The 26,230-nt window shown below is 33.8% G+C and overlaps 1 protein-coding gene across 2 annotated transcripts in view; it reads left to right on the top strand.

Moving 5' to 3' along the window:
* The window catches only part of elp4 (elongator acetyltransferase complex subunit 4), a 90,283-nt gene that overhangs the window by 39,387 nt on the left and 24,666 nt on the right, over positions 1–26,230 (top strand). For both annotated transcript variants that reach the window (XM_067401334.1, XM_067401335.1), the window contains exons 8-9: positions 5,742–5,850; positions 10,201–10,307. In XM_067401334.1, coding sequence (XP_067257435.1) covers positions 5,742–5,850; positions 10,201–10,307 — 216 coding nt within the window. The remainder of the gene's footprint in view (positions 1–5,741; positions 5,851–10,200; positions 10,308–26,230) is intronic.

Raw genomic sequence — 26,230 nt, 5'->3', positions numbered from 1 at the left:
TAGCTTAACTAATATAAATGTAAAACATTATTAAAAACAGTAGTTTTCAGGTAGAGACATTGAATAAAGTAATCAAATGTAAACACTGGATAGTCTTCACTGTATTCATTAAAAATAAATTAATCCTTATTAAAGTTTCAAAATTTATTCAGTCAAGAGCAGTGAGTGCATTTTTTTGTCCTTTTTTTGTTTGATTAGCAGAAATATTAGGCTGCTGTCACTTTAAGACCTAATGCACGGATCCATTATACTGATACTGTACTCGTGTAGTCTTTATCGACCGTTTACGTTCGCTCAAGCCATACCTGACTGTTTTTTTTTTTGTTTTGTTTTTTGGCATTAATGTTTGTGAATATGTTCGCTCAAGTGCAAGAAAGACGTGAAAGAGAGCTCAATTCAGTATTCACACGCTAACTGAGACGCGGATTTTCGGCAGGTGCTTTGGATGCTTGCGTACACGCGCGTTGTGCACCCGCCTGTAGGCGCATATTACTAAGGCACTCTTTAAATAACAACAAAAAAAAATTGCACCATTGACTTTAGACCAGGTTTCAGATGGTCAATGGTGAAGTCTATTTCAGTTGCGTGAAAATAGCAACACGCCAACAATGCACCTGAATCCGCTTGAATTTGTTTTTCAGTCTACATCTCAAAAGCTTTTGTATCAATACATCTTCTCCTATGTGGAGCTTGAAGAGGTTTTCTTAATGTACAGTACCATTACTAGTGTATAGTGTGAGGAATCAATATTTTTTTGCTTTAACTGCTAAACTTGGGGTCAACGTTTGTAGAACTGCTGTGTTAATCCCTCCATTATTTGCATTAGCACCTCATCTGAAGTCCATCTGATGCGACTTATAATGAAAAGTCATGTATCCTGTCATGTATTTTTAATGTTGACAGGAAGGGGCCGGGCATTCAAAGCCTCCTCTGATGAGATTAAAGCCACAGTCCATCTGAGTCTTTAATCAATCTCTGCTCAAATAGCCAAAGTCCCTCTGTTGGGTCAGGACCTTGGAGACCCAGTCTGAAGAATGACAGCTTTGGAGATGGAAGAGCTGGACTGCTATCATGACTAGACTTTGGTTTGTTTTGATGTGACTTGTAGAGCAGGTCTATCTTAGATGTGTTAAGTTTTGGTTATCAATTACTTCATTGAATCTGTTCAACAAGTGCTCAGCCATCTTTACAATTTTGTGTTTGAACTTACATTTTTAGCGGTAGTTCTGTATATTTCTATGGCATCGCTGTTGAAGAGCAATTAGCTAGTGAAGTGAATTTACTTATTGTAGAGTTATAATGAGCATTGCAATGTTTGAAGTGGATGTCATAACAAATGTCAGCAGACTGGAAAGATTTCCGTAAGATCTTACCTTCATGCTGTGGATTTACAAACCGGTGCAGTGTTGTTAAGGGGCGGGGCTTTATAAGGTCTATATTTAACACTGTTTGCGATTTTAAAACCTATTAATTGCACAGATTTCCCCACAAAAATGCGCAAGTTCTAACTGTTGCAGCAACTGTACCATATGTGGTACTAAATCCGATACAGGTTAGATGTTTTGTAATGCGACCGCAGTGTGAACAGACATATTGGAATTCATGTGATTTTTTTTTTTTATTTTATTTTTTTTTATGTCACTCGAGATCAACATTTGTCGCTCATGATAGTCTATTCAAAGATTTTACATACCCAACATTATCAAGACATTTGGATTGGGTTACTTTTTCACTGTTTCCGCAGGTTGTTGTAGTGACCACACTAATGCGATATTTAACCACCGAAGGGCGATTTTTACCAGAATACCCCATGGAACGCAACGGGGCTAGTTTTGGACTAATTTTGAGAAGCAAATGAGTGGATTTTGTGATAAAAAGCTGACATCCCTGTTTGTATAATTTTTTTTGTGTATGTAGGTCAGTTCAGAACCATGATCTGTTCACACTGGAATATTGGCCACATTTAAAACAACAATGGCTGCGTTTACACTTAGCATTAACAAGCGATCACCATGAACTTATCAAGCAGATCGGATCATTTGGCAATCAGGACATGGCGCGTTTACATTTGTTCACATGAAGTGGCCTCTGTATCCGGATAACCGATTGGATTTCCCGCACAATATTTAAATTAGGCATGTTTGAAAGGCAGAAGCTTCAAATGGCTTTATAGTGTAAAACAACTTTCACTTTAGCCTCTATCAATGCAGTGCACACAGCACAGATTTTTTTTTTTTTAATTGGTACGTAATCTTCCAATTTAAGTTTCCCAACATTAATCTTGTATTAATCTTGTATGATATAAAGATTATTCTGATGCATTTTATGTTTGAAAGGAGCGTGCAAGTGTTTGTTTTTGTAGCCTAAAATGTAGAAAACGCCTTTGTATTAAAGAAATAAAAGAATGCATTAATTAGAACTAAGCTATACGACACCAAATTAAGAGTAAAGTCCATACAAATTAAACAATGTCCCATTGAATAAATACTTCCAGAGTTACTCATACAAAAATAACTGGGTGGGTTGATCATGTTGAACAAGTCACATCATCTGGGTTTAAGGTTATAGCGTACAATGACTATATTGACAGAATTGGGAGATGAATAAACTGAAACAATAAAAACATATGCGATCACCTCGTTTAGATAATGTTGCACAATTAAAATGGAAAATGACACACAAGGTATCATGTAAGTCTAAATAAACTGTTTTAAAGATTGACTTTTATTGTAAAGTTCAAAGAAGGATAATTTCTTGTCAAAACTGCATCTGACAGCCACGCAGAGAGCCTGGGGTGGGGATTTATATGACGTCGCCCTCTGAATGTAGATACGATAGCTGGATTGCGTTTACATTACACTGTGATCCGATCACAATGCGTCTTCGACTACCTCCGAACCAGGACACGTTGTTCGGATGACATTCTGATCACAAACACGTTTACACTTGGCTTTTCAATGCGTATGTGGACAACATCCAGATACAGGTCACATGTTAATGTGTTATGTGTTAATGTGTTAACGGAAGTGTGTTTTTCCTGCCATATCCATAAAAACATCTTTATTTATAGGTGCTTCAAGTTTCAACTACACAATGTTCCCTAATATAATTATGAATTATAAATGACACAATCAATCGATTTAAAACGGTGTCTCTTCCCCTACCTTTTGTTAACCCATCTGTTTGGATCCCATCCTGGACTTCAGCCTTCAATGTGTTGGCCCAACTGTTGTACAGTTGCATTGCACTTTTAGTTTGAATTGGTGTGATAGTGTTGATGTAGCAGTGACTGTCACTAACACAGTTGCATGGGTTAAATTTTTTATGCTAGATTTGGGAAAAGGGTCAAGGCTGCATACACAAACAAGCATGCTCTCAAAGTCTGCTGTAGATGAGAGGAAGGAATGGCAAGAAAAAAAGAAAGGACACGGATGCATGAAAACTGCATTAGGCCGCGTCAGCTGCTACAGAGAGGGAGTGTATGAAATATTCAGGAGTGGCATAGAGATTAATTTTTCACTACTGCCTTTCTTTGGAGTGCTCCCACCTTTCTGAAGGGTCGCTGTATTAGTTTTTGGCCAGGAGGAGGCGCTCTCAGCAGATTTGCTTCTTATACTGTTTTTCATTTGTGTTTTTTCGCTCTTTAACACTTTAAACTGGCTTATTTTCTCATCTCTCATCTGATTTGTGTTTGTTCAGTCTTATATTCAGTCTTCATATCAGTAAGGTCAAGGTCAGAGGTTTTCATATGCCCCTGTGTTTATTTAATATTAAGACTAGTGATGTCAAATCGATTAATTGCATCTAAATATAGAAGCTTGTTAAAATATATATATATATATATATATATATATATATATATATATATATATATATATATATATATATATATATATATATATATATATATATAATTTTTTTTTTTTTTTCTTCTTTTTTATTAAACAGTGGTTTATTGAACAAATTGTTTCTTTAAATAAATTCAGTTATAATAAACATTTTCTTAAGGATAAAACAAATCTATCTCAGCTAATGATGTAAACTACATACAAGGAGCACTTTCTTCCACATTATATAATTTTAAAGGTTACAATTACCAACAGAGCCCAAACTATTAAATTCAGTTGCTCATTTACGATAATTTACACAGTTACTCTCATAAAATGTATTTAAACATATATTAAATAATTAAGACATTACTAACAGGTAAAGTAAATATAATGAATATATAAACTAATATAGTGCATATATTAAGTGAAATGCTTAATTTCTCTAGTGAACTAACATGCTGTGGACACTAAATGACTTGCCTGAGGTAAATGTAATGCTACGTGAGATGTTATTTCTGCGGTTCAAACACTGGTTGAGTGACTACACGTAAACATTTCTATGCATAGATCGTCTGTTCTTCTTCTTCTGCTCTTTTTCCTGTTGTGGCTGTTAGCAAACAGCGTTGCATTACCACACGTGCCCCTTCTGGATTGGAGTGCGGATCGCCTGTGACCGACTGTATTCGTTGTCTGACTATATGCACCGAACCGTGACGTCCGTACCGTGACTATTTTGGGACGAATACATGTACTGTTACACCTCTAATAAATATAATAATATATACACACACACATATTATGTAAACACAAACTTTTATGTTAGATGCAATTAATCGATTTGACAGCACTAATTCTGTAATACATTTATCCTACATTTATCTCTCTTCAGCATGTTTTACCACTTTTTAATCTGTTATGCAATTAAAATCATCACTGGGAATACATTATGAGCCAGTCCATTTCAAAGCGTAAATATAAATTTGTGTTATCCTTGCATGCCACAAAACCTTAATGAGCTAAAAGGCATATTTACACCATTTAACAGCAGATATTTTTGGAACAAAAGCATTGATGGATAAGATATCTTTGCTCTGATGCAGACGGGATCTTTGGATCTTTCCCTGAGTTGATGTGGCTTTGTGCTTACGTTCATCCAGATTTGTGCCGTATGGCGACACTGCATGAGTTGTGCGATCAGAGTAAGAGAGACAGACAGATTTGGAGAGCATGTGTTTGAGGGAATCAGAGCTCTCAATGTGTTTGAGCACCAAACGTATGTTCTGCTCTGATCTGATGGATTTAATGTTACACGAGGCAACCAAAGGCAGCAGTTCACAGAGGTGGCATCCAAAGATAACTTAATAATACCAGTTTGGATGCCATGATTAATGCTAATGCTTGTATGTTAAAACATCATTTTGATGCATTGAATGTTATATTTTACATTTTCAGGGGAAATAAATATGATGGTTGACAAAGTGTCTATGATATACTACCCCAATATTGCCATATGTGTGAAAAGTAATACTTTTCCGAGGTGGAAAAGTTATCGTCCACCTCAATCCTCATAGAGAGTGGTGTTGGTAAAATGGGTACATTTTTCAAATTTAACTGGTGACTGAGGTGGTTTTAGATCTGTAAACTCAGGCTTTGTTGTAAGATCATGAATTCTGTCTCCAGAATACCCTGCTCCGTTTTTTTTTTCCAAGCAATAATGTTGACCTAATTCAGTTCTCAGAGCAAAGAGAGTGAAACCCCTGCTTGTAATGAAGGGTTTAATTAGCAAGAGATGCTCTCAGCATGCCTCTAGATGTTTCTACATTTGCTTGTACACTTTTAATTGGACTCCTCTCATGTATTTCCTGTCTTTCTCATCCATTCCCCCTCTCTCTTTCCATCTCGCACTCTCAGAACAGAGCCGTAATGGGGCGAATAATCAGACTGAGTGACACAGCCATCGCTCTGGAATCATTCAGAGGCTCGGAGAAGGAGGCCAACCCACTTTACAAAGACTATCACGGTGAGAAGAAACATACAAAGTTCAAATACACTGACAAAAAACAAAAACAAAAGCACAAGTATTAATAATCATTGGCTTGTAAGTCATTCTGCAATAATTGAGACCTATTTTTTTAAGCAATATGATTTAGATAGTTGGTTGTCCTTTTTACAGTGTGATTATACATTTAAATACTGAGCAATATTAATTATCTATGTATACTTACTACAGGGTTAGGTTTATTGTGGGGTTAGTTGCTTGTAATTATGCATAATTTATAGTTATTACTATGGTAATACATGTAACATGTATAACAAGGACACTAAAATAAAATGTTGCTAGATTTTGTATTTTATTTCTGACAATAAATCTGATAAAAAACAAAAATCAACATATCTAGTGACCATAATGTCACGAGGACCAGGGTTATTATCATTTATTAACCATTAATTTGTTAATTAAAATAATAATAAACTTATTTTATCAAGTTGCCAAAACAACATTTCTCATTTTCGTTTAGGTTAAGTTCAAGTGCTTTAATAATAACTAAATAAACTAAAATGAATAAATAAAAAAGTATAAATGCTATATTTACATATTTAAAAAAAAAAGAGAAAAACACAATAAAATTATATAAACTAAAAGTAAAGTGAAAATAAAATTTAATTCAAATTAACAAAAACTATGATAGTAAATCAATGACATGAGGGTGACTCAGAAATCGTTATTAAAAAAAATGTTTCTGTTATTTAAAAAGAAGCTGAAATGGAAATATAAATTATAATATAATAAATAAATATATAAAACATATAAATATTAGATGAAAAACTTAAACTCATTTTATTTAGCTGCCAGGGGTATATTTCTATTTTTAAGTATTAAAATGACTAAAACTAAAACTGAAATAAAGCCATATAGTATATAAAGCCAAATAGTATAAAACTTATTCAAATTTAACAAATTTAATAAAACTTAATCTCACATGAAAACTGAATATATAGAAAAATAAATGCTATAATAGAAACAACAGTATATAAATAACTGCATAGAACACCTCAGCAAATGCATAGCAACACCCTGACAACCGTCCACAACAGTCTAGAGTCACAACAGACACTTCTCATATTTCTTCAGAAAATCTATTTTCAAAAGATGTTTTTTATTGGTCCCTCGTCTGATTCATGCCTTTTGCATCATCCGATCTTTCTGAATCTCTCTCTCTCTCTCTCTCACACACACACACACACACACCCTGGCTCAGTAAAGTGCATTAGTAGAAAGGGGCAGGCAGGGTGGACCTCTCTCTAGCTGTCAGCTCGTGTTAGTGTGGCCGTGTTCAATCAGACGTGCTCCTTGGCAGACAGGCCAGGGGGAGATTCAGCTGCCACACACACACACACACACACACACACACAAGCACCCAGCACAGCCCTCAGGGGCCGCAGAGTTGCAGAATCAATATTTTCATACTGGCTGAAACCTCTCTGTGGCCACACTGCAGATGAGGAAGATCTTTTGGGCTCGCGCTCTTTCCGTTCGGTCCCTTTTTCCTCTCATTGTGCCTCTTTATATTCTCCCTTGTTTTCATCGTACACTCTCTCGCCATCTCTTCATGTTGCATGCTTTATCTTTTCATCTCTTTTGTGTCCGTCTTTCTGTAAAGGTCAGTTTGTTTACAGTTCTCTCTCCTCGTTTCCGCCCCCTGCCCTGTTTCTTTCTTGCATTCGTTTGCTCCATGTGTACGGAATGGCCGAAGGGAGTGTGGTTCACAAACACTAATGACCTCAGATGATTGTATTATTCATTTAGTTATTTACTTACTTATTTGCTTGTTTTATTACTTATGTTATTAGTTATTTTATTAAGGTGCTTATCAGATATTTATTAACTACACTCTAATGTTTATAATTTTATGAGTTAGTACTTTTATTTATTGTTACATTATTTTAATATTTATTAATATTTTTTATAATGGTATTTTTTATTTATTTGTTAATTTCATTATTTTTTTTCAACTGTTGTTGAACAAATTAGATGCTAATGATTTCAATTTAATGAGTTAGTTCTTTAATTAAATAAATAAATCATCTATCATTCGTGTTTATTTATTACTTATGATATTTCTTAAGACACTTATCAGATATTTATGAGCAAATTACTCTCACACTAATGTTTTTGATTTCATGAGCTTTTTATATTTATGTTAATTTCTTTAAGATGCTCATCAGATGTTGATTATGATTTCAATTTAATGAGTTATTTTATTAAATAAATAAATTGAAATGTTTTTTTTTTTTTTTTGCTTTAAATATGTATTTAAAAAATATCAGTTTGGTCAGTGTTTTTAATTTCTTATTTCGCATTTTATTTAAATATCAAATCACAGTTATGTTTTTGTCAGAGTGTTTTTAATTTTATAATATTATGTAAAAAACTGTTAGATCAGTCACTTTTGTCAAAATGTTATTAATTTCATTTATAGGTATTTGACAAGATAATACTTCCATGTATTGAATGGGTGGTAATTGTAATTAAGCATTTGTTCAGCAATACAGATGTTAGAAATTAATGATTTCCAGTTCACGTATTGAGATGTTTATGAGATATTTGTAAACAAATAAGACACTAATGATATTAATGTTGCTTCAGTTGTATGTGAATTATTGATGAGTATGTGAGTTGTACCTCTTTTTAAAAATATAATGCACAAACGTCTCGGCAATGTGTGTATTTTTACTATTTAGTGTTTTTTTTTAACAGTTATTGATTTTCACCTCATTTCATGAATAATGCTTTGCCATAAGGTCTTAGTGAATGTGAAGACGTACACGAGGCCACTCTTTCTTTTCTGTGGTGCGTCTACTGCACAAAGCATGTTGGGAGTTCTGTCACAGCGAATCAACTCGAGCGGAATCAACCTAGCGCACGGGTCCCTTTACAAGCGGGGCCTTTACACACACACACACACACACACACACACACACACACACACACACACACACACACACACACACACACACACACATGCTCTTTCCGTCCTCTCATCCCCCTCATCTCGGTCTTCAGTGCTTCTTTTTAATGTCATATTTCTACTGGCCACATAACTGAGGAAAAAAAAGATGGAAGAAGGAATTAAAGAGGGCGAAAAAGCTTTCTCTCCTCCCAACATGCCCCTGTGCTGACTGACCTTGTTTTACCCCATCCTCCACTCACCTCTCTTGCTTTCTCTCCCTCCCACCAACCTATTTCTCTCCTCCCTCCGCTGCCTTCTCGTATGTTTTGGTTTCTGCCCATTGGTGCAGCTAATAAAATAATGGTTGATACAATGCTATAGTGGCCAGTGTGAAAGATGATAGCTACATGTGCCCACAGTAAAACTCAGCAGACAATGAAAGACACAGTCTGTTTAAATAGGTAACAGGCAAAACAAAACCTGGGGAAAATATTTGCTGCAGAAAATGTTTAATAGCCTGTGCATTATAATCAGAAACATCATGCCCATTGAAATGCCCGGCCTCAGATTTTCGAGCCAAATGGATTTTGAATGCAGTTTCAACCAAAAAATAAACCCATTCACATGAGTTGCACTTTATGTAATCATTTACTCGCCGTCATTGAATGCTAATTAAAACTCTGACCAACACTAAATACACCTTCGTCCCCATAAGCACTACATTGTGTACACTAGTGTGCAGAAGTTGGGGGTGAGTAAGATTTTATTCAGCTAGGATGCATTAAATTGATCAAAAGTGACAGTAAAGACATTTATAAATTTAAAAAAAAAATTCCTATTTTAAATAAATGCTGTTTTTTTTAACTTTCTATTTATCAAAGAATCATGATTTCCGCAAAAATATTAAGCAGAATAATTAAGCAAATAATATTAACATTATTTTTCAAAGTTTCACATTTAATTCAATGTGGCACTTGTCTTTTCTTTGTAATTATGAAATTTACTAGTAATTTCTGAGTGAAAATTATTTCAAAGTAAATCCTACTATTTTTTTCAGTGTTCCCAAGCAGCAAATCATCATATTAGAATGATTTCTGAAGGATCATGTGACACTGAAGACTGGAGTGATGATGCTGAAAATTCAGCTTTGATCACAGGAATAAATTATATTTTAAAATATACTGTAATAGAAAACAGTTCTTTTAAATTGAAATATTATTTCACAATATTAATGTTTTTACTGTATTTTTGATCAAATAAATGCTAAAGAAACAACTTTCAAAAACATTTTAAAATCTTACCGATCCTAATCTTTTGAATGGCAGTGTATACTGAAAAATATCTCTGACAGTATGTATTTCCAGCACGTTTCTCCAGTGATATGATTATTACTGTTAATGTCTTCTGTGTTTGTTCAGGTCTCCTGCATGTTCGTCAGTTGCCCCATCTGAACTGTCTGTCATGTGAAATACCCGATACGAAAGACTTGGCCTTCAAACTCAAGAGGAAGCAGTTTACAATTGAGGTGAGTTCACAATAATGATGTCACAGTACACCAGATAAAGTCTCCTCTTTGAATAATATTAGTTTTAATTTAATTAATTCCCGCTAGCATATATTCATGCAGCTCTTTATCCTAACGTTTGTTCATTCTGGTGGAAAACATGAAGAGTATGACGTTTCTAGGTGCTAAAAAATTACTCCTTTTAATTGCTAATTTTATTTTCCTCCCCCATGTCTCTCGAATTGGTGCACATATTAGGAGGTCATGATTATGAATTGATGTCCACATTAGCTGTGCTTCAATAATTCCTGTTTATTTTCCTGAGCTATTGAGTGTCAATTTGAAAGGTTGAAACTATTGATTTTAGACTGGAGATGTTACACCTCAAAGAATAACCTCAAAAGACTTGGAGATTTTCTTTATGAAGTCTCATAAATACACTTTCATTAATGTGTAACTTTTTTTCGTTGGGAATTATATGGTAGTCAGAAAGGTCTGATCAGAAATTACTACCTAAAAAGTAACTAATTCCGTTTCTTAGTTACTTTTTATGGAAAGTAATACATTACGTTACTTTTGCATTTTTTCACCTTGGCTGTGAAATGAAACACAAAAGTAATGTCTGTAATGTTAAATAATTCATTTTTGCTTATTACTATGGTTGAATTAGATCATCAAAAGTCGGCATCAAAGACATTGGTTATGTTCATACAGCACACGCAACGTCTCTGCACTCGATTTCTCTCAACATGAGGTTGAAAAAGTAACTTTTTTTGTTGTAAGTAATGTTACTTTACTAGTTACTTGAAAAAGTAATCTGATTACATAACTCGCGTTACCTGTAATGTGTTACCCCAACACACTAACTATTGTCAAGTGCCACTAAAGTGATATTTTTGCACATTTTTATTCTTTGGGAAGTGACAATTTTAGGCTCAGTAGAATTGGAAAAATTAAACTGAGTTACTATTTTTACTGGCCATGTAAACTGTACTTTGCATTACTATATTAATATTTATATATTTGTTCCATTAATCAATGAACAGTTTAGCTGCTTTACCTACAACAGATATAGTAGATGTAATTCTGTAACTTGCAGTAAAAATGTTTAAAAACTTTGTGGTTTTGTTACTGATATTTGTTTTGACGACTTAAAGCTACTTGTTGCTGATAATTACAGTAAGTTGAGTTTAAAACCTGCTGCTATGCTGCTAATAACTCATTAATGAGATGTTGAGATTGTAAGATAAGCTTAGTTTGGCTTGCTATGTATGTAGGTTAAACTTTAAAATGATTTTGCATTCATTTGCAATAGAAAAGTTTTAAATATTGGTTTCCTTTGGTTCTTGGCTAGTGTTCATTTTGGACCCTGGTTGTATGTTTACTGCCATACACACACACACACACACACACACACACACACACACACACACACACACACACACACACACACACACACACACACACACACACACACACACACACACACACACACACACACACACACACACACACACACACACACACACACACACACACACGCACAGACTCTTACAATCCACTTCCAACCAATGAGTGCCTGTCCATCAAGTGGAGACAAATGAAAGAGCCCAGGCTCTTACTGAAGCCCCATCATTGGTCCCTAATTAAGTTATCACCGTTGAAGCTGTTAATAGTTAATCAGGAAGTCTATTGTGTCCGAAGGACCAGTAGTCTTTGTCTTTAAACGCTCTCTAAGGCAGAGACCTCTCATCCACTCCTCACTAGATTTATAGGGTCAATAAAAGTCAAGGTGGTTTCCCTCAATGGCTGTTTAATGAGCCGACCGCTTTGAGTTTGTGGAAGGGCTCAGATGTGGGTTTGTTTTGGAGCAGCGCTGAAGAATTTGTATCTTTTTGGGCAGTGTAATATACCTGATCTTTTGACAAACCCCTTTTAAGGATAGTAATATAGTGTGTAAATTAAACGCTAAAGCATGGCGTCATGGGTTCGATTCCCAAGGAATGCTTGAACTGATCAAATGTATACCTTAAATACAATGTAAGATGCTTGTGTCTGACAAATGCATAAATGTAAAAATCATATTATAAAAACAAAATACGCACGTAAAATCAATGTAATATTCTGATTTGGTGCTCAAGAAATATTTCTTATTATTGTCATTGTTGAAAACGTTTGCTAATTTAACATTTACTTGAAACAATGTTAAATGTTACTGTCAGTTTTGATAAATTTATTGCATCCTTGCTGAAAAATATCATATTGACCCTAAACTTACACTCTAAAAACAATGTGTTAAAAACAACCTAATTTGGGTTGTTTAGCCCAAGGGCTGGGTAAATATAGGACAGAACACATTCATTTTATTCATTCACTTTTACTATAATAGTAGTTTGTTTTTTACTTCAAATATGAATTAGTGCTTACAGATTAACTTAAATCCTCTAAGGTTTTGTAAAATACTCCACACAACCACTGGTTTGCATGATAACTTCCTTTATTTTCTATCATATTTTATAGTGTAGCATATTTTATACCATTTTTAATATGTAGGCTATACATAATGCCTTCATTTAAACTTAAATTTAAAAAAACTTAAAAAAAATTAAAGGGGACCTATAATGCCCTTTCTCACAAGATGTAATATAAGTCTCTGGTGTCTCCAGAATGTGTCTGTGAAGTTTCAGCTCAAAATATTCCACAGATCATTTATCATAGCTTGTCAAATTTGCCCCTATTTGGGTGTGAGCAAAAACACACTGTTTTTGTGCGTGTCCCTTTAAATGCAAATGAGCTGCTGCTCCAGAAGAGGGCGGAGCTTTAACAGTTTGCACTTCGGTTGCTCAACAACAAAGCTGGAGAATCTCACATAGCCAAAATGAGGATTGTCAGTAACGGTGTTCAGCCTTACATTGTTCAAACTGGAGTCGACACTGATAGAGAGACTCAGGAAGAAGTTACAACTTTTAGAATGAAACTGGACGTTTCTGAACGGTTAGTGGATAAATTTATGTAGTTTCTGTGGAGTTCATTCAACTCATCGACTAGCATGTGCCGTCATGTTCATCTTTTGTGCAAATCCATCTCGTCCCTAAATGTTGCTATGGTTAAATTAATTGATTTACAGCACAATAAGGATTTTACAGATAAAATAAAACGTAGACAAGCCAATTCGATGGCACTGAGAAATGCTCTCTTCTGAAGAGGATGCAAAAAGCCTGCGATAAATAACTGATTGGTTGCATTTCATTTGCTCCGGATGAATATTGTTGGTGTTACAGGGCTTGAATATCAGCATGGGATTTTGTGCTCAAACCCAAAGTTCACCATATAAAACTGCCTCTCAGTACTAAATTGAGTTATTTTTCGCTGCTTATTGCGCTTAAACAGTTAAATACACACAAAATAATGTCAAAATGCAGGTCTTGTCGAGTATTCACATAAACACAGTCAGTTATGTTTTAAGTGAACGTAAACAGTTGAGAAAGAAAACGCATGTGTAACAGTATAATGGATCTGTGCGTCTTAAAGTGACAGCAGCCTAATATACCTGCTGCCAAATTAGGAGATGGGTTGGCTGAGTGGCTCGTAACTTTGGAAAACCACTAGACACAGTGGCGGGTGAGCGAAAAAGTTCATGTAAAGCCCTGCCCAAACTCTAAACAGTATTGCAGTTAATGTGTTTTATCAGTTCATGCAGTCCCTGAGAACTGAACCCATGACTTTTTGGGTTTACAGAAATGCTATATATTTTATTTCACAAATTTCTGTGTAAATATCACCTTTCTTCATACAATAACACAATTCAAATGAATAATTAGAAATTAGATCATATGACAATGTGATCTTGATTGGAGTTCTCACTGCGTCAGGTTTATTGACATCACAATGAAGGAAACATGGCAAACTAGCAGTTGAGAATTTCTCAGGAAAATTTGATGTGAAATCATCAGTAAAAGGAAGAGATAGTGACTTGTCTTCATGAGGGATTTTCCCCATTTGATCCTACTGTACCATTCTAGTCTATAACCTACAGACAGGCCTTTGATAAATAGTGCTTCACCAATACCATTGTCACGCACACAAACAAATGTGCCGTGCAGAGTTTATACTGGGTGAAACAAAATTCGTGCAGTGAGTTTTCCCCGCAGGGCTGTTGGTAGCGTGTGTGCGCTCCACATGCCATCATTCCACCTGTGATGGGAAGGTTTGACAGAAGGACATCAATTGTTTATGTATGCATACGTTGTCACCATATCAAGAATCAAGTGCAGTATTTACTATAAAAAGGTCATATAATAAAAAAATCTGAGTTTTCTTAATCTTTTTACAATGAGAGCTTGGTGGACTTTTGGCACGTCTGAATTGACTTGAATTATGACTTGAAATATGATACGGCCCCTTTGCCGCCTGCTTGCTGCTAATGTTGAGACATCATTCTTGCTAGCCATGCCATCATTCCAACCTTCATTCCTACAAAGAAAGACATGCTCTTCACCTTCCCTTTAAGATGAGTCAGTGTGAATCAGAGGTCTGATCTGTGTTCATTGATTGTATTTGAAAGGTGATTGGCAGGCCAAGTGTGTGTCAGTCAGGTCGTTTAGAGTGCACACATCAATCAAAGATTAGCCATGTCATGGCAACGTGACCGCAGAAAGATGAGTTTTCACACATAGAAACCAAGACCTGTGGAAACCTCAAATTGAAATATTAGGCTGAATTATTCCCAACTTGCTTGAAACGTTCTTGTATGCTCGATTCATTAATTATTTTTAGGGATGCAGTGAGATAGAAATTTGGTGTCATGTGTTAGAATTATATTTGTTATGGTTGATAACCGATAATAGTTTATTTTGATGATTGATCATCATCACTTTGCTTGATTTTTATTTTATTATATAATATTTTATTATTATTATTTAAGAAAAACACTTTCATGCTTAAGTCTTGCCTCAAGAGAAATTAGGCATCAGTATCAAAATGTAATTTTTATATATATAATATAAATATACACACACATACACACAATACAATCTAAAATGACTAATAAAATAACTATAATTACCATTTTATTTAATATGAATTTTGTATTCATTCATTCATTAATAAAGAATTTAATGCATTATTTAATTTTTATTTTATTATTTAGATGCAGCGATATAGAAATGTGGGGTCATGTGTTATAATTATATTTGTTATGGTCAATAACTGATAATAGTTTATTTTGATGATTGATCATCATCATCACTTTGCTTTGTTTATTTTTTATTATTATTATTTTAATAAGATTAAGTCTTGCCTCAAGTGAAATTAGGCATCATATACAGAATTATTGGCACCCTTGATAAATATGATCAAAGATGACTGTAAAAAATAAATCTGCATTGTTTATCCTTTTGATCTTTAATTCATACATTTAGCAAAAATCTAACCTTTCATTGAAGGAAAAGAATTGAAAGTGGGGGGGAAATCACATGAAATAAATGTTTTTCTCCAAAACACGTTCCAAATCAATGTTTTGTATTCATTCATTAATAAAGAATTGAATGCATTATTTTATTTATTTTATTTTTTTGTTTGTATATATACAGCTATGGAAAAAATTAAGAGACCACTCCAAGTTCAGAAATCAATGTTAAGTGGTCTCTTAATTTTTTCCATAGCTGTATATATATATATATATTACACATTTTATTTAATTTTATTTAATGTAATGTAATGTAATGTAATGTAATGTAATTTTAATTTTATTTAATTCTATTTAATTTAATTTAATTTTATTTTATTTTATGTAATGTAATGTAATGTAATTAATTTTATTTTATTTTATTTTATTTTATTTTATTTTATTTTATTTTATTTTATTTTATTTTATTTTATTTTATTTTATTTTATTTTATTTTATTTTATTTTATTTTATTTTATTTTATTTTATTTTATTTTATTTTATTTTATTTTATTTTATTTTATTTTATTTTATTTTATTTTATTTTATTTTATTTTATTTTATTTTATTTTATTTTATTTTGAAGATAGGAAGAATTGGAATCTAATCAACTGAAGAAGCTACATTATGTCTTTTAATTGGTTTCACATTTTCATTTGTTAGACATTTTGAGACAAATCTTGCCTTCCCAACTCTCAATAGAAAAAAATATATATATATATATTTAAATTTAAATTTGAATGTATTAATTTATTTATTTTGCACTGTATAGTGAATCTTATCAACAGAAGTATGTCTTTATTTTATTTTTTTTTTACATTTTCATTTGTAAGATATTGAGTCAGTCTTGTTTCCCAACTTTCGAGAGCAAATACAGCCACGTGTGATTTTTGCTGATATTCTGCCTGTCTGTTGAAGTGAGTTGCTGTGCTGTAATGTAATTAATGCAGGCTAGGTCTACATGTTGTCACTCAGCTACCCAGAGGAGCATTTTGGCTGCTTGTCTTTGACTGACTGGTAAAGTTCAGTTGGCGGTTGATGAGCAGTCAATTGCCCAGAATGCCCTGCAGCCAGAATTAACCTCTGTCCCTGCTCCGGCAGGTAGAGAGAGAGAAAGAGGGGTTATGAGGAAAATCGTGATTAGCAAACACTCCCGCATACACACGCATGTCAGTTGAGCGTTCGACAACGAGTGGGGTGATCAACTGAGGATTCAGACAGGAATGTAAGAGGTATGTGATTAAACTATACTTACCCTAGTGTGACACCTGACCCAAACTTGAGCCAAACACACCTTGAGGGTGTTGGGGTTTTTAGAGGTGAGGTCAGATACCTTCAACCCAGAATTTGGGTAAAATTAGCCGTGGCTTATGGAGGTACAATCTTGAAAGATCAGCACTGGGTTGATTGTCATTATCTATGAGAATTTTAATCGCAATACTTGCATTGCTTTCTTTGGACTGATTGAGCCTTCAAGTTTTTTTTTACTAGTTGAGGGCATATTTAAGACTTGTGTGGGCATATTTATGGTGTTATGTCAGAACATTGGTTTTATAATTTTCATAACCACACAAGCATTCCTTTAGTAATTGTTTTTTTGTTGTCCAATCCTAGTTTTGAAGGTTCTGCACCTGCGGCAAGATCTTGATTGATCGGTTGTGTCTGGGCCAGCCTGTGCTGTATTTGGGTCTGGCTGGTTGGGCCTTGCTGGCGTGATCCAATTTCCAATTTCTTTTATATATATATATATATATATATATATAAATATAAATATAATATAATATAATATAATATAATATAATATAATATAATATAATATAATATAATATAATATAATATAATATAATATAATATAATATAATATAATATAATATAATATAATAAATATAATATAATATAATATAATATAATATAATATATGGTTGACCAGTAAAAAATTTTTTTCATTCAGGCATTTGTTTTAATCAGGCAAACTTTTGGATAGTTTTAAACTAAATTTAGGAGATATTATTATAAAAGAGATGATATTCCACGCAGTGTGCTTTGCATTGACAAATTTGGCAAATTTTGTAGGCCATGCATGCGCAGTGCTATTCATGGTATGCATACTGCATACTACTTTCTTTTTAAAAAAAATAGTTGTGTGCCATTCTGAACATACTCTATGTTATGAAAATGTAGGTTATGAATGTAAAAGCAAGGATGAGATAAGTAATTGTGTACTTGGGGGATAATCAGATCAATATATCTTGATTGAAAAATGTATTAAGTAATTAGACTGATGTTGTTTTTAATTGTTAAACGGTTCATTTCTGACTCCGCTTCCCTCTGCTCCTGGAATATTTGAGCAGATACATGCAATTATTGCCTCTTTAGAGGTGCACTGCTTCACTTTAAATAGTCTGTGACACAGTTTGAGCCAAACTTGCCATCATCAGCAAAGTCCTCCTCACCCCCACCTGGCCCGCTGTCGGCCGGTTCAAAGGTGGAATTTTGATCCGGAGCAGAAGATGGCAGAGATGAAGTCTTTGTCGGTTCTGGCATGGCTGCTAAAAATAACTTTCCCACACTCTTGAAATGCTCCAAGGGCTTTTGCAGTACTTTCTTTCAACTGACAGCTAGTTTCTGAACTCTGTTCACAGAGTAAAAATAGGTTTGTGCATCAAAAAGGATATTTTACAGGTGAGGGGTTTTGAGAATTGCACTTGGTTAGTAATGGTAAGCCTCTGGTTATGTACAAATCCAGCTCCCTAGTTGTCAGTGACTTTATACTTAACACTTGATGTGTTTTAAGATTTTAATGTTGAAAGGAGGTATTATTGGGCTGCTTTGTCCTACCTCTTTTTCTTGTAAAGGATGCATAAATCAAAACCTTTAAACAGGCAGTCGTTGAGTAAGTGGTCATAAAAACTTGATGAATTTTATGACCATCTTTACCCCTGACACCTACAGCTGGCGGCTTTTCAATGGAACCCAAACAGATGACCGAGGTCACTGGAAATGCAAATTAATGAGTTCTCAATGCACTTTAATGTAGATTAATAGATTATTCATGAGTCAAAATGGGAGGGTCCTGATCCATATTAAAGAATGTTTTTGAGAGCGAAGCCCAGCCCTGTGTTGTCAGGGTTTTGTGACCCCAGCTTTGTGAACTGTGAGCCGACCTGTGCTATTTCTGCTTTAGACAAACTTTCCCATCGTAGCTAATGAGGAGGAGTAATGCTGAGTGACAGTGGTATTGGGACAAGGGGCGGGGCTACAGTATGTCAGAGCCAATCACGTTTGAACTGACAAATTACACTCAAGCACTTCTAAATTCTTCATTAAAATTTCACAAACACATTTTTTACTCTAAAATGTATATGATTGAATCATTGGAAAATGGTTGTTTTAATCAATTATTTGCTTTTTTTTTTACTTAATAAAGACTATTTTTGGTTTGTGAAAACTTAAATTTAATTTATATGAATATAAGCCTTGAATATTTTTTGTGTATATTTTTTAGTTATAGTAAACTCTATATAATCTATATATTTAAATAAATATTGACCTATTAAATTATTGATATTCTATAAAGTATTGTCAGTATTTAAATTAAGCATTACACTTTTATAGTGACCGTTAAACACTTGACAATGTTACAAAAGATTTAATTCATATAAATATAAGCCTATATTTAAATGTAAATATTTGTAGTTTTAATAAACTTTATACATAATCTAAATATTTAAATAAAAAAATGCTCTATTAAATTATTGTTATTATATAAAGTATTGTCAGTATTTATTTTAAGAAATTAATACTTTTATTCAGCAAGGTTGCTGTTGAGTTACTTTGATTTAAAGTGACAGTAAACACTTAAAAATGTTACAAAAGATTTAATTTATATAAATATGAGCCTATATTTTAATTTTAAATATTTTTAGTTTTAATAAACTTTATACATAATCTAAATATTTAAATTAAATATTGGCCTATTAAATTATTGTTACATAAAGTATTGTCAGTTAGATTTTATTTTAAGAAATTAATAGTTTTGTTCAGCAGAAATGCGTTAAATTGATTTAAAGTCAGTAAACACTTGACGATGTTACAAAAGATTTCTATCTCAAATGTTGTGCTTTTGTTTTTAATGAGATTTTAAATTAGTTTTAAAAAAAATAAATAATAATAATTCATTCAAATAACACACATATAGGCTAGTCTTCACTCATTTTAATCCTTATTAAAATTTCAAAAGTTATTCAGTCAAGAGCACTGAGTGAATTGTTTCTTTGTCCTTTTATGTTTGATTAACATTAAAAACAGACAGCAGCAGGAATATTAGGCTGCTGTAACTTTTAAGAGCTGCACATGCTTTGTCTTTCTCTTCTGTTTACTTTCACTTCAGCTACAACTGACTGTGTTTACTAGGATACTCGCCCAGACGGGAATTTTTGACAATTTTGTTTGCATTTGTCCGCTCAAGCACAAGAAGATGTGAAACTGAGGTCAATTCAGTATTCACGGTCTGTCTGAGATGTGGATTTTGGGTGTGCGCTTCAGATGTTTACGCACACCTCACAGCGCATGAGTAATGAATTGAGTTCCCTTTTGCATCTTCTTGCACTTGAATATTCAAACTGGAAAGGCTTAAACTTTCATGACGATACAGCACTGCCCCGTCAACTGCATATTCTTTATTGCATCCATGTAAACATATTCTTTATCATCTCGTTTCAAATTGTACTTTGTAAAATTACAGCAAATCAGTTTATTTTCTGCCTTCAGTCACCCTGAATACATCGACAGCTATTCATTTGTGCATTATAGTACTGGTGTGCATTCCCTTTTGGCAATAACTACAATGTTTGCGTGCCAGGGTTTCCCATGAGACAACTGTCATGTGGCAATTCAGAAAGGTAGGAGAGCAAGTTTCCTATCACACTTGCATTTTATGGCCAAACAGTCTCCGCCCACTTCCCCCAGCCTCCCCGGTTTCCTTGTATCGTGGCGGTGATGATGTTAATGACCAGTGACAGCTCACCTATCCCTGGCGTGCCTCCAGTTCGTCCCATCCCCCATTCACACGCACACTGCCGCAATCACGCACATTTGCTGTGAATTCAGGATTCAATGTTTGTTTACACACACGCACTTATGAATACTTGTGTATTAGGAGGATTAATTCTTCATAACCTCAGTGTAATTAAATATTAACTAGTGTTCATGACACAATCTGTTATGCCAAACATGAACATCTTATTAAGAATATGGTGCATCTTGCAGATTGTTTTCAGGAGTTTAATTTGATGTGTGTTTCTTATTATTGTCCATGAAGCATTAGATTTGAAATAGGAGTGTTATAGTTTGGATTTCTTATGGTTTGGGTTTGAGGTCAGAAGTACCAGGGTCTGGGCAGAGATCTTTCCAGTTCCCTTGCTTTCTTTGTTGTATGAACTATCACTTTTGGATTTTGTTTCTTTTCAGGTTGTTGTATTGCCTGACATTGTCAAACATGGACAGCCATTTAGGTCTCAGTGTTTATGGAGATAGAAAGTGGCAGTGTTAAAGTGGCAAGTGTGTCTTGTAACTGCTCAAAGCACTTGGGTATTTTCATAGTGTTTGCTATGGCCGAGTGAGTGGGTGTTTGTGTGTTGTGAAATGGAGGGTTGCGTGCTGGGCCAGTGTGAAACAGAGCACAAATGCCTGAGTCGGCATGAATATGAGAGCAGCATTAGAGTCGTATCTGAGAACAGTCATGTACTCTTTGTTTTTTTTTTCTTTTTCTTTTGTTTTTCCTCCGTTCTACTATCTCATTTCTTTTCTCTGCCCCTCAACAGGCCGGGTACAAGCAGTGTTCTCATTTTTATTTATTTTTTTTAATAAATAAATATAAATTATTACAATAGATAAATTAAAACATTATTTTCTCTCCATTCTTAAAACACACATGCTTCTCCACTGGATTTTCCCTAATGTCATCCCATTCTGTGCAACATTTTTTCTTTATGTGGACTTCTTTACTCATCTACTTTTTTCATGAATAAGATATTACATTTCATTAATGGATGATTCTTTAATTCTGTCCCCTAGTAAGATATGTATATTTTTTTTAATTATTCTAGTTTTAAAGGTGGTGGTTAATTATGATTTGACTTTTTTTTTAGCTTTAGTTAGTGTGTAATGTTGCTGTTTGAGCATAAACAACATCTGCAAAGTTACGATGCTCAAAGTTCAATGCAAAGGGAGATATTTTCTTTTACAGAAATCACTTTTTAAGGACTACAACGAACGGCTGGTAGGGACTAAATTACCGTGATTTTACCAGTAAAAGACTGTAAAAATGCTGCGGTGAAAAACTATTAATTGGTTTACAGAAAGTTTCCGTACTATATACGGTGAATAATTGTAATAAATCTAACGGTACATTTAATGTACTTTTACGGTAAAATACCGTTAACTTAACAGTTTTTGGGAGTGAAAAATAACAATTCATTGTCAATTTACGGTTTTTCACTGTAAATTTTACATTCCCACAATTCCCTGCGTGACACTTCACATTTGATATATTTTCGTTGAAATAACTCTGTTTCTTCTTAGTTTTTCTTATTTTTTTTCTAATCAGTTATGTACATTAGGGTTTAATGTTACATCTAATGTTGTTAAATTAATGTTTATTGCATTTTTAAAATTTCATGCATGTTACCATGATGGTGTTTAGTGTGTGTGTGAATGACAACAAAGGGGGCGGAGCCATGTTGGACTGCTTTAGACAAGAGGAAGAGTTGTTGTAGTAGAGTGTTGTTTACATGCCGTCATTTTACGCCGGACTGCTTCACAAACGAGGGTCAATTCACGATAGATGAACATGACGGCACATGCTAGTCGATGAGTTGAATCAACTCCACAGCAACTACATTAATTTATCCACTAACCATTCAGAAACGTCCAGTTTCATTCTAAAAGTTGTAAATTCTTCCTGAGTCTCTCCATCAGAGTCGACTTCGGTTTGAACAATGTAAGGCTGAACACCGTTACTGACAATCCTCATTTTGGCTGCGTGAGATTCTCCAGCTTTGTTGTTGTTGAGCAACCGAAGTGTGAGCTGTTAAAGCTCCGCCCTCTTCTGGAAAGGGGGCGGGAGCAGCAGCTCATTTGCATTTAAAGGGACACACACGAAACGGTGTGTTTTTGCTCACACTCAAATAGGGGCAAATTTGACAAGCTATAATAAATGATCTATGGGGTATTTTGAGCTGAAACTTCACAGACACATTCTGGAGTCACCAGAGACTTATATTACATCTTGTAAAAGGGGCATTATAGGTACCCTTTTATCTTTTTTTTTTTTTTTTAAGTTATAAATGGTTTGATTGTGAAGATTTCTTCTTTTTAATAATTTGGGGCATTTTTTCATCCTCTTTCAGCTGGTATTTTTATTACTATTACTTTGATTAAAGTGCTGGTAATGGCCATCAGTGAAGCAGGACTAACTCTAATACATTCACTGACCTTTATGTTTTAGTGTGGGCTTAGGGAAAGCAATAGAAAGATGTCACATGGACACACTTCATTTACTTTGAGCAAGCTGTAATGGTGCTGTGTGTTTGCCTTTGATTTACTCAATCTTTATATGATTTTTGTACAGAGAGGAGTCTTATCTAAGGTGCTTAATTGAGAAATTATTGAAGATAGTTTAAGCTTTAATACAGTGGCCAGAAAATTACTGGACAGTATTCTGAATTGACCAAGTGAATGAGGACTGGAGCTGTTAAGCTTCAAAATGACCAAAAAAGCATCGTAAAACTAAGCCTTCTGAAGCCATCTGTGTGTAATGAGCAGATTGAAATTTAAGCTGCATTGTCACAATATTTTAATATTATTATGACTATTATAAACCTTTTTATTTGAGCGGCAATTTTAGAGGCATTAATTAAAAAGTATTATGAGATCATGGCAGTTTCCAGCTGAAGTGACACAGCCTTGGCGCTATTACTAATGCTAACGGAGCACTGAGTACCAATACCTGATTAATATGTAAATTTACCCATAATTGGAATGTAAATTTTTTACATTTAGATGAAGACATCAACTGTCACATAGCCATGTCATTATATCCCTTTTTCACCCTTTGGTGGCCAGCCTACATACACATCATCGTTTCTTGACGTTTCCCTTCAGTTTTTGTGTTTCAATGAAAGCACAGCCCAGCTATTCTGTTCAGAATGTTCTCAGTTCATTTTCTGTACCTTTTGTTTGGTTTTGTATTTTTATTTCACCCGTGCTTGATACTTTTGCTCCTGTGGGATTTGAGAAATTTGCGTATGAAAATTGCATTCGTTTTGGTGCCAGTATTTTGATTGTGCATCCATTACTTCTGCTGAATATTCCTCAATGCAAATAAGCCCAGACCCACCGAAGAGCTACATGTATCTGAGATAATTAATTTCCCTTTGAAAGCCAGCTGAAAACGAGAAACCCTGCCAGGAACAAGCAAAAAAATTAGTGTTCATTTAGGGTTTTTTGGCAGTGGACAAATTAATAGTTTTTGCCCCAAACAATATGGCCACCTAGGGATATCTGCTTTATTCCTTGCTTCAAGTAGTTTTGGCCCGGGTGGACTGGTAATCAATTAACCATGCTGACTGACATTAGCATGCTAATGTTTTTGTGAGCGAGGGTCAGACCGGCTAGGCTAACGCCAAAACTTTTGGATGCATTCATGAGGTGTGTTTTATGAGTCTGAACAGGCTGCTGATCATGTGAAGATCGGCAGCATTTTTTCATTGAAATGCCTGTCAGCGTTCTGTACTTGGGTGAGTTTCACAAAGAAATGTAAAGATCATATTCTTCAGTATAAGAAATTACATTTTGCATAAAGAATATGAAGCATATATATATTTTTGGTTGTATTTTTTTTTAAGGTGTCCTTGTCACAGTGTAATTATATATGTAACTACATGTACTTACTGTACACTAAAAATGCTGGGTTAAAAAACAACCCAAGTTTGGTTGAATATGGACAAACTCAGTGATTGGGGTGTTTTAACCCTTTGGTTGGGTTAAATGTTTGCCCAACGTGCTGGGCAGTTGCATTTAACCCAACTATTGTTTAAAAATTACTGTGTTGCTGGCTTAAAATTAACCCAAAATATGTTGGAAATTAAAAATCAGACACATAATTATTAGATGCAACAATAATAATCAATCAGATGAACATTGATTAATAAGCAATTTAATAAATGTTCATTTATTAAACATATATTACACATATATTACATAAACATATACACATATGTTAATTTCCATCATATTTTGGGTTCATTTTAAGTGACAATACAGTAATGTTTAAACAATAGTTGTGTTAAATAAAACTACCCAGCAGGATGGGTAAATATTTAACCCAACCGCTGGGTTAAAACAACCAAATCACTCGGTTTGTCCATTTTTAACCCAGGATTTTTAGGATTAGGTTTGGTTTATGGTTAGTTGTGTCATGTAATTATGCATATTTTTTAGTTATTACTTTAGTAACTACTTGTAACATGTAACAAGGGCACTTTAAAATAGTGTTACCAAATTTTTTTTATTTTTTATAGTGTAATTATTTTTGGAAACAAGTTTTTTTTTTTTTCCCTCATTTTCTTATTACAGTAATAATAAATTACATTTTAGATTATTTAAATTTTAAATGTTTTGTAATACACCATGGTAGTATTTGTTCTGCTGGTTTTAAAATAAAATGATTTTAAAAAATAATTAAAACTGCATTTTGCTGTGTTACGATTATGATACCTGTCATTGAAAACTACATAAACTATATATAATATTACATTCAAAATTTTAGGGTTGGTAAGATATTTTTTATTGTTTTGAAAGAAGTCTCTTATTTGCTCACCAAGACTGCATTTATTTGATCAGAAATATAAGCAGTAATATTGTGAAATATTATTACAATTTAAAATAAATGTATTCTAATTTATTCCCATGATGCAAAGCTGATTTTTTTTTTTTTAGCATTTTCAGTGTCACATGGTCCTTCAGAAATCATTCTAATATGCTGATTTGCTGCTCAAGAAACATTTATTATTGTTAAAAAAACAGTTCATAGTAACAGTTCAAATAGAAATCTTTTGTAAAAATGTAAAAGTCTTTACTGTCACTTTGGCGTAATTTAATGCAACTTTGCTGAATAAAAGTTAAAAAAAAAATCTTACTAACCCCGAACTTGAATGCTGGTGTTTATGTAAAAATATATCTTACAGGTCTTTGACATGAAAGGCTGCTATATAGATTCTGATCCATCTGTCTTTCAGAGAAATGTGGTGTGTTTAGGCACTGGTTGTTTTGTACAGTGGATTTAAGTATTTTTTTTTTCCTGTCACATTGCCTCTAACGTAATAAAACTTGTATATATAATCATTTATGTCACTAAGTGTATGCACTGATCTTCCGCATGCTCACACGCAATGCAACAGGTAAAGATGTCACAGATCATAGCTGCCATTCTCGAGAC

Source organism: Chanodichthys erythropterus, chromosome 11 (genome assembly GCF_024489055.1).
Source record: "Chanodichthys erythropterus isolate Z2021 chromosome 11, ASM2448905v1, whole genome shotgun sequence".
Lineage (NCBI taxonomy): Eukaryota > Metazoa > Chordata > Actinopteri > Cypriniformes > Xenocyprididae > Chanodichthys > Chanodichthys erythropterus.
The sequence above is the reverse complement of the archived record's forward strand: the minus strand, read 5'-3'. Positions and strand labels throughout refer to the sequence as shown.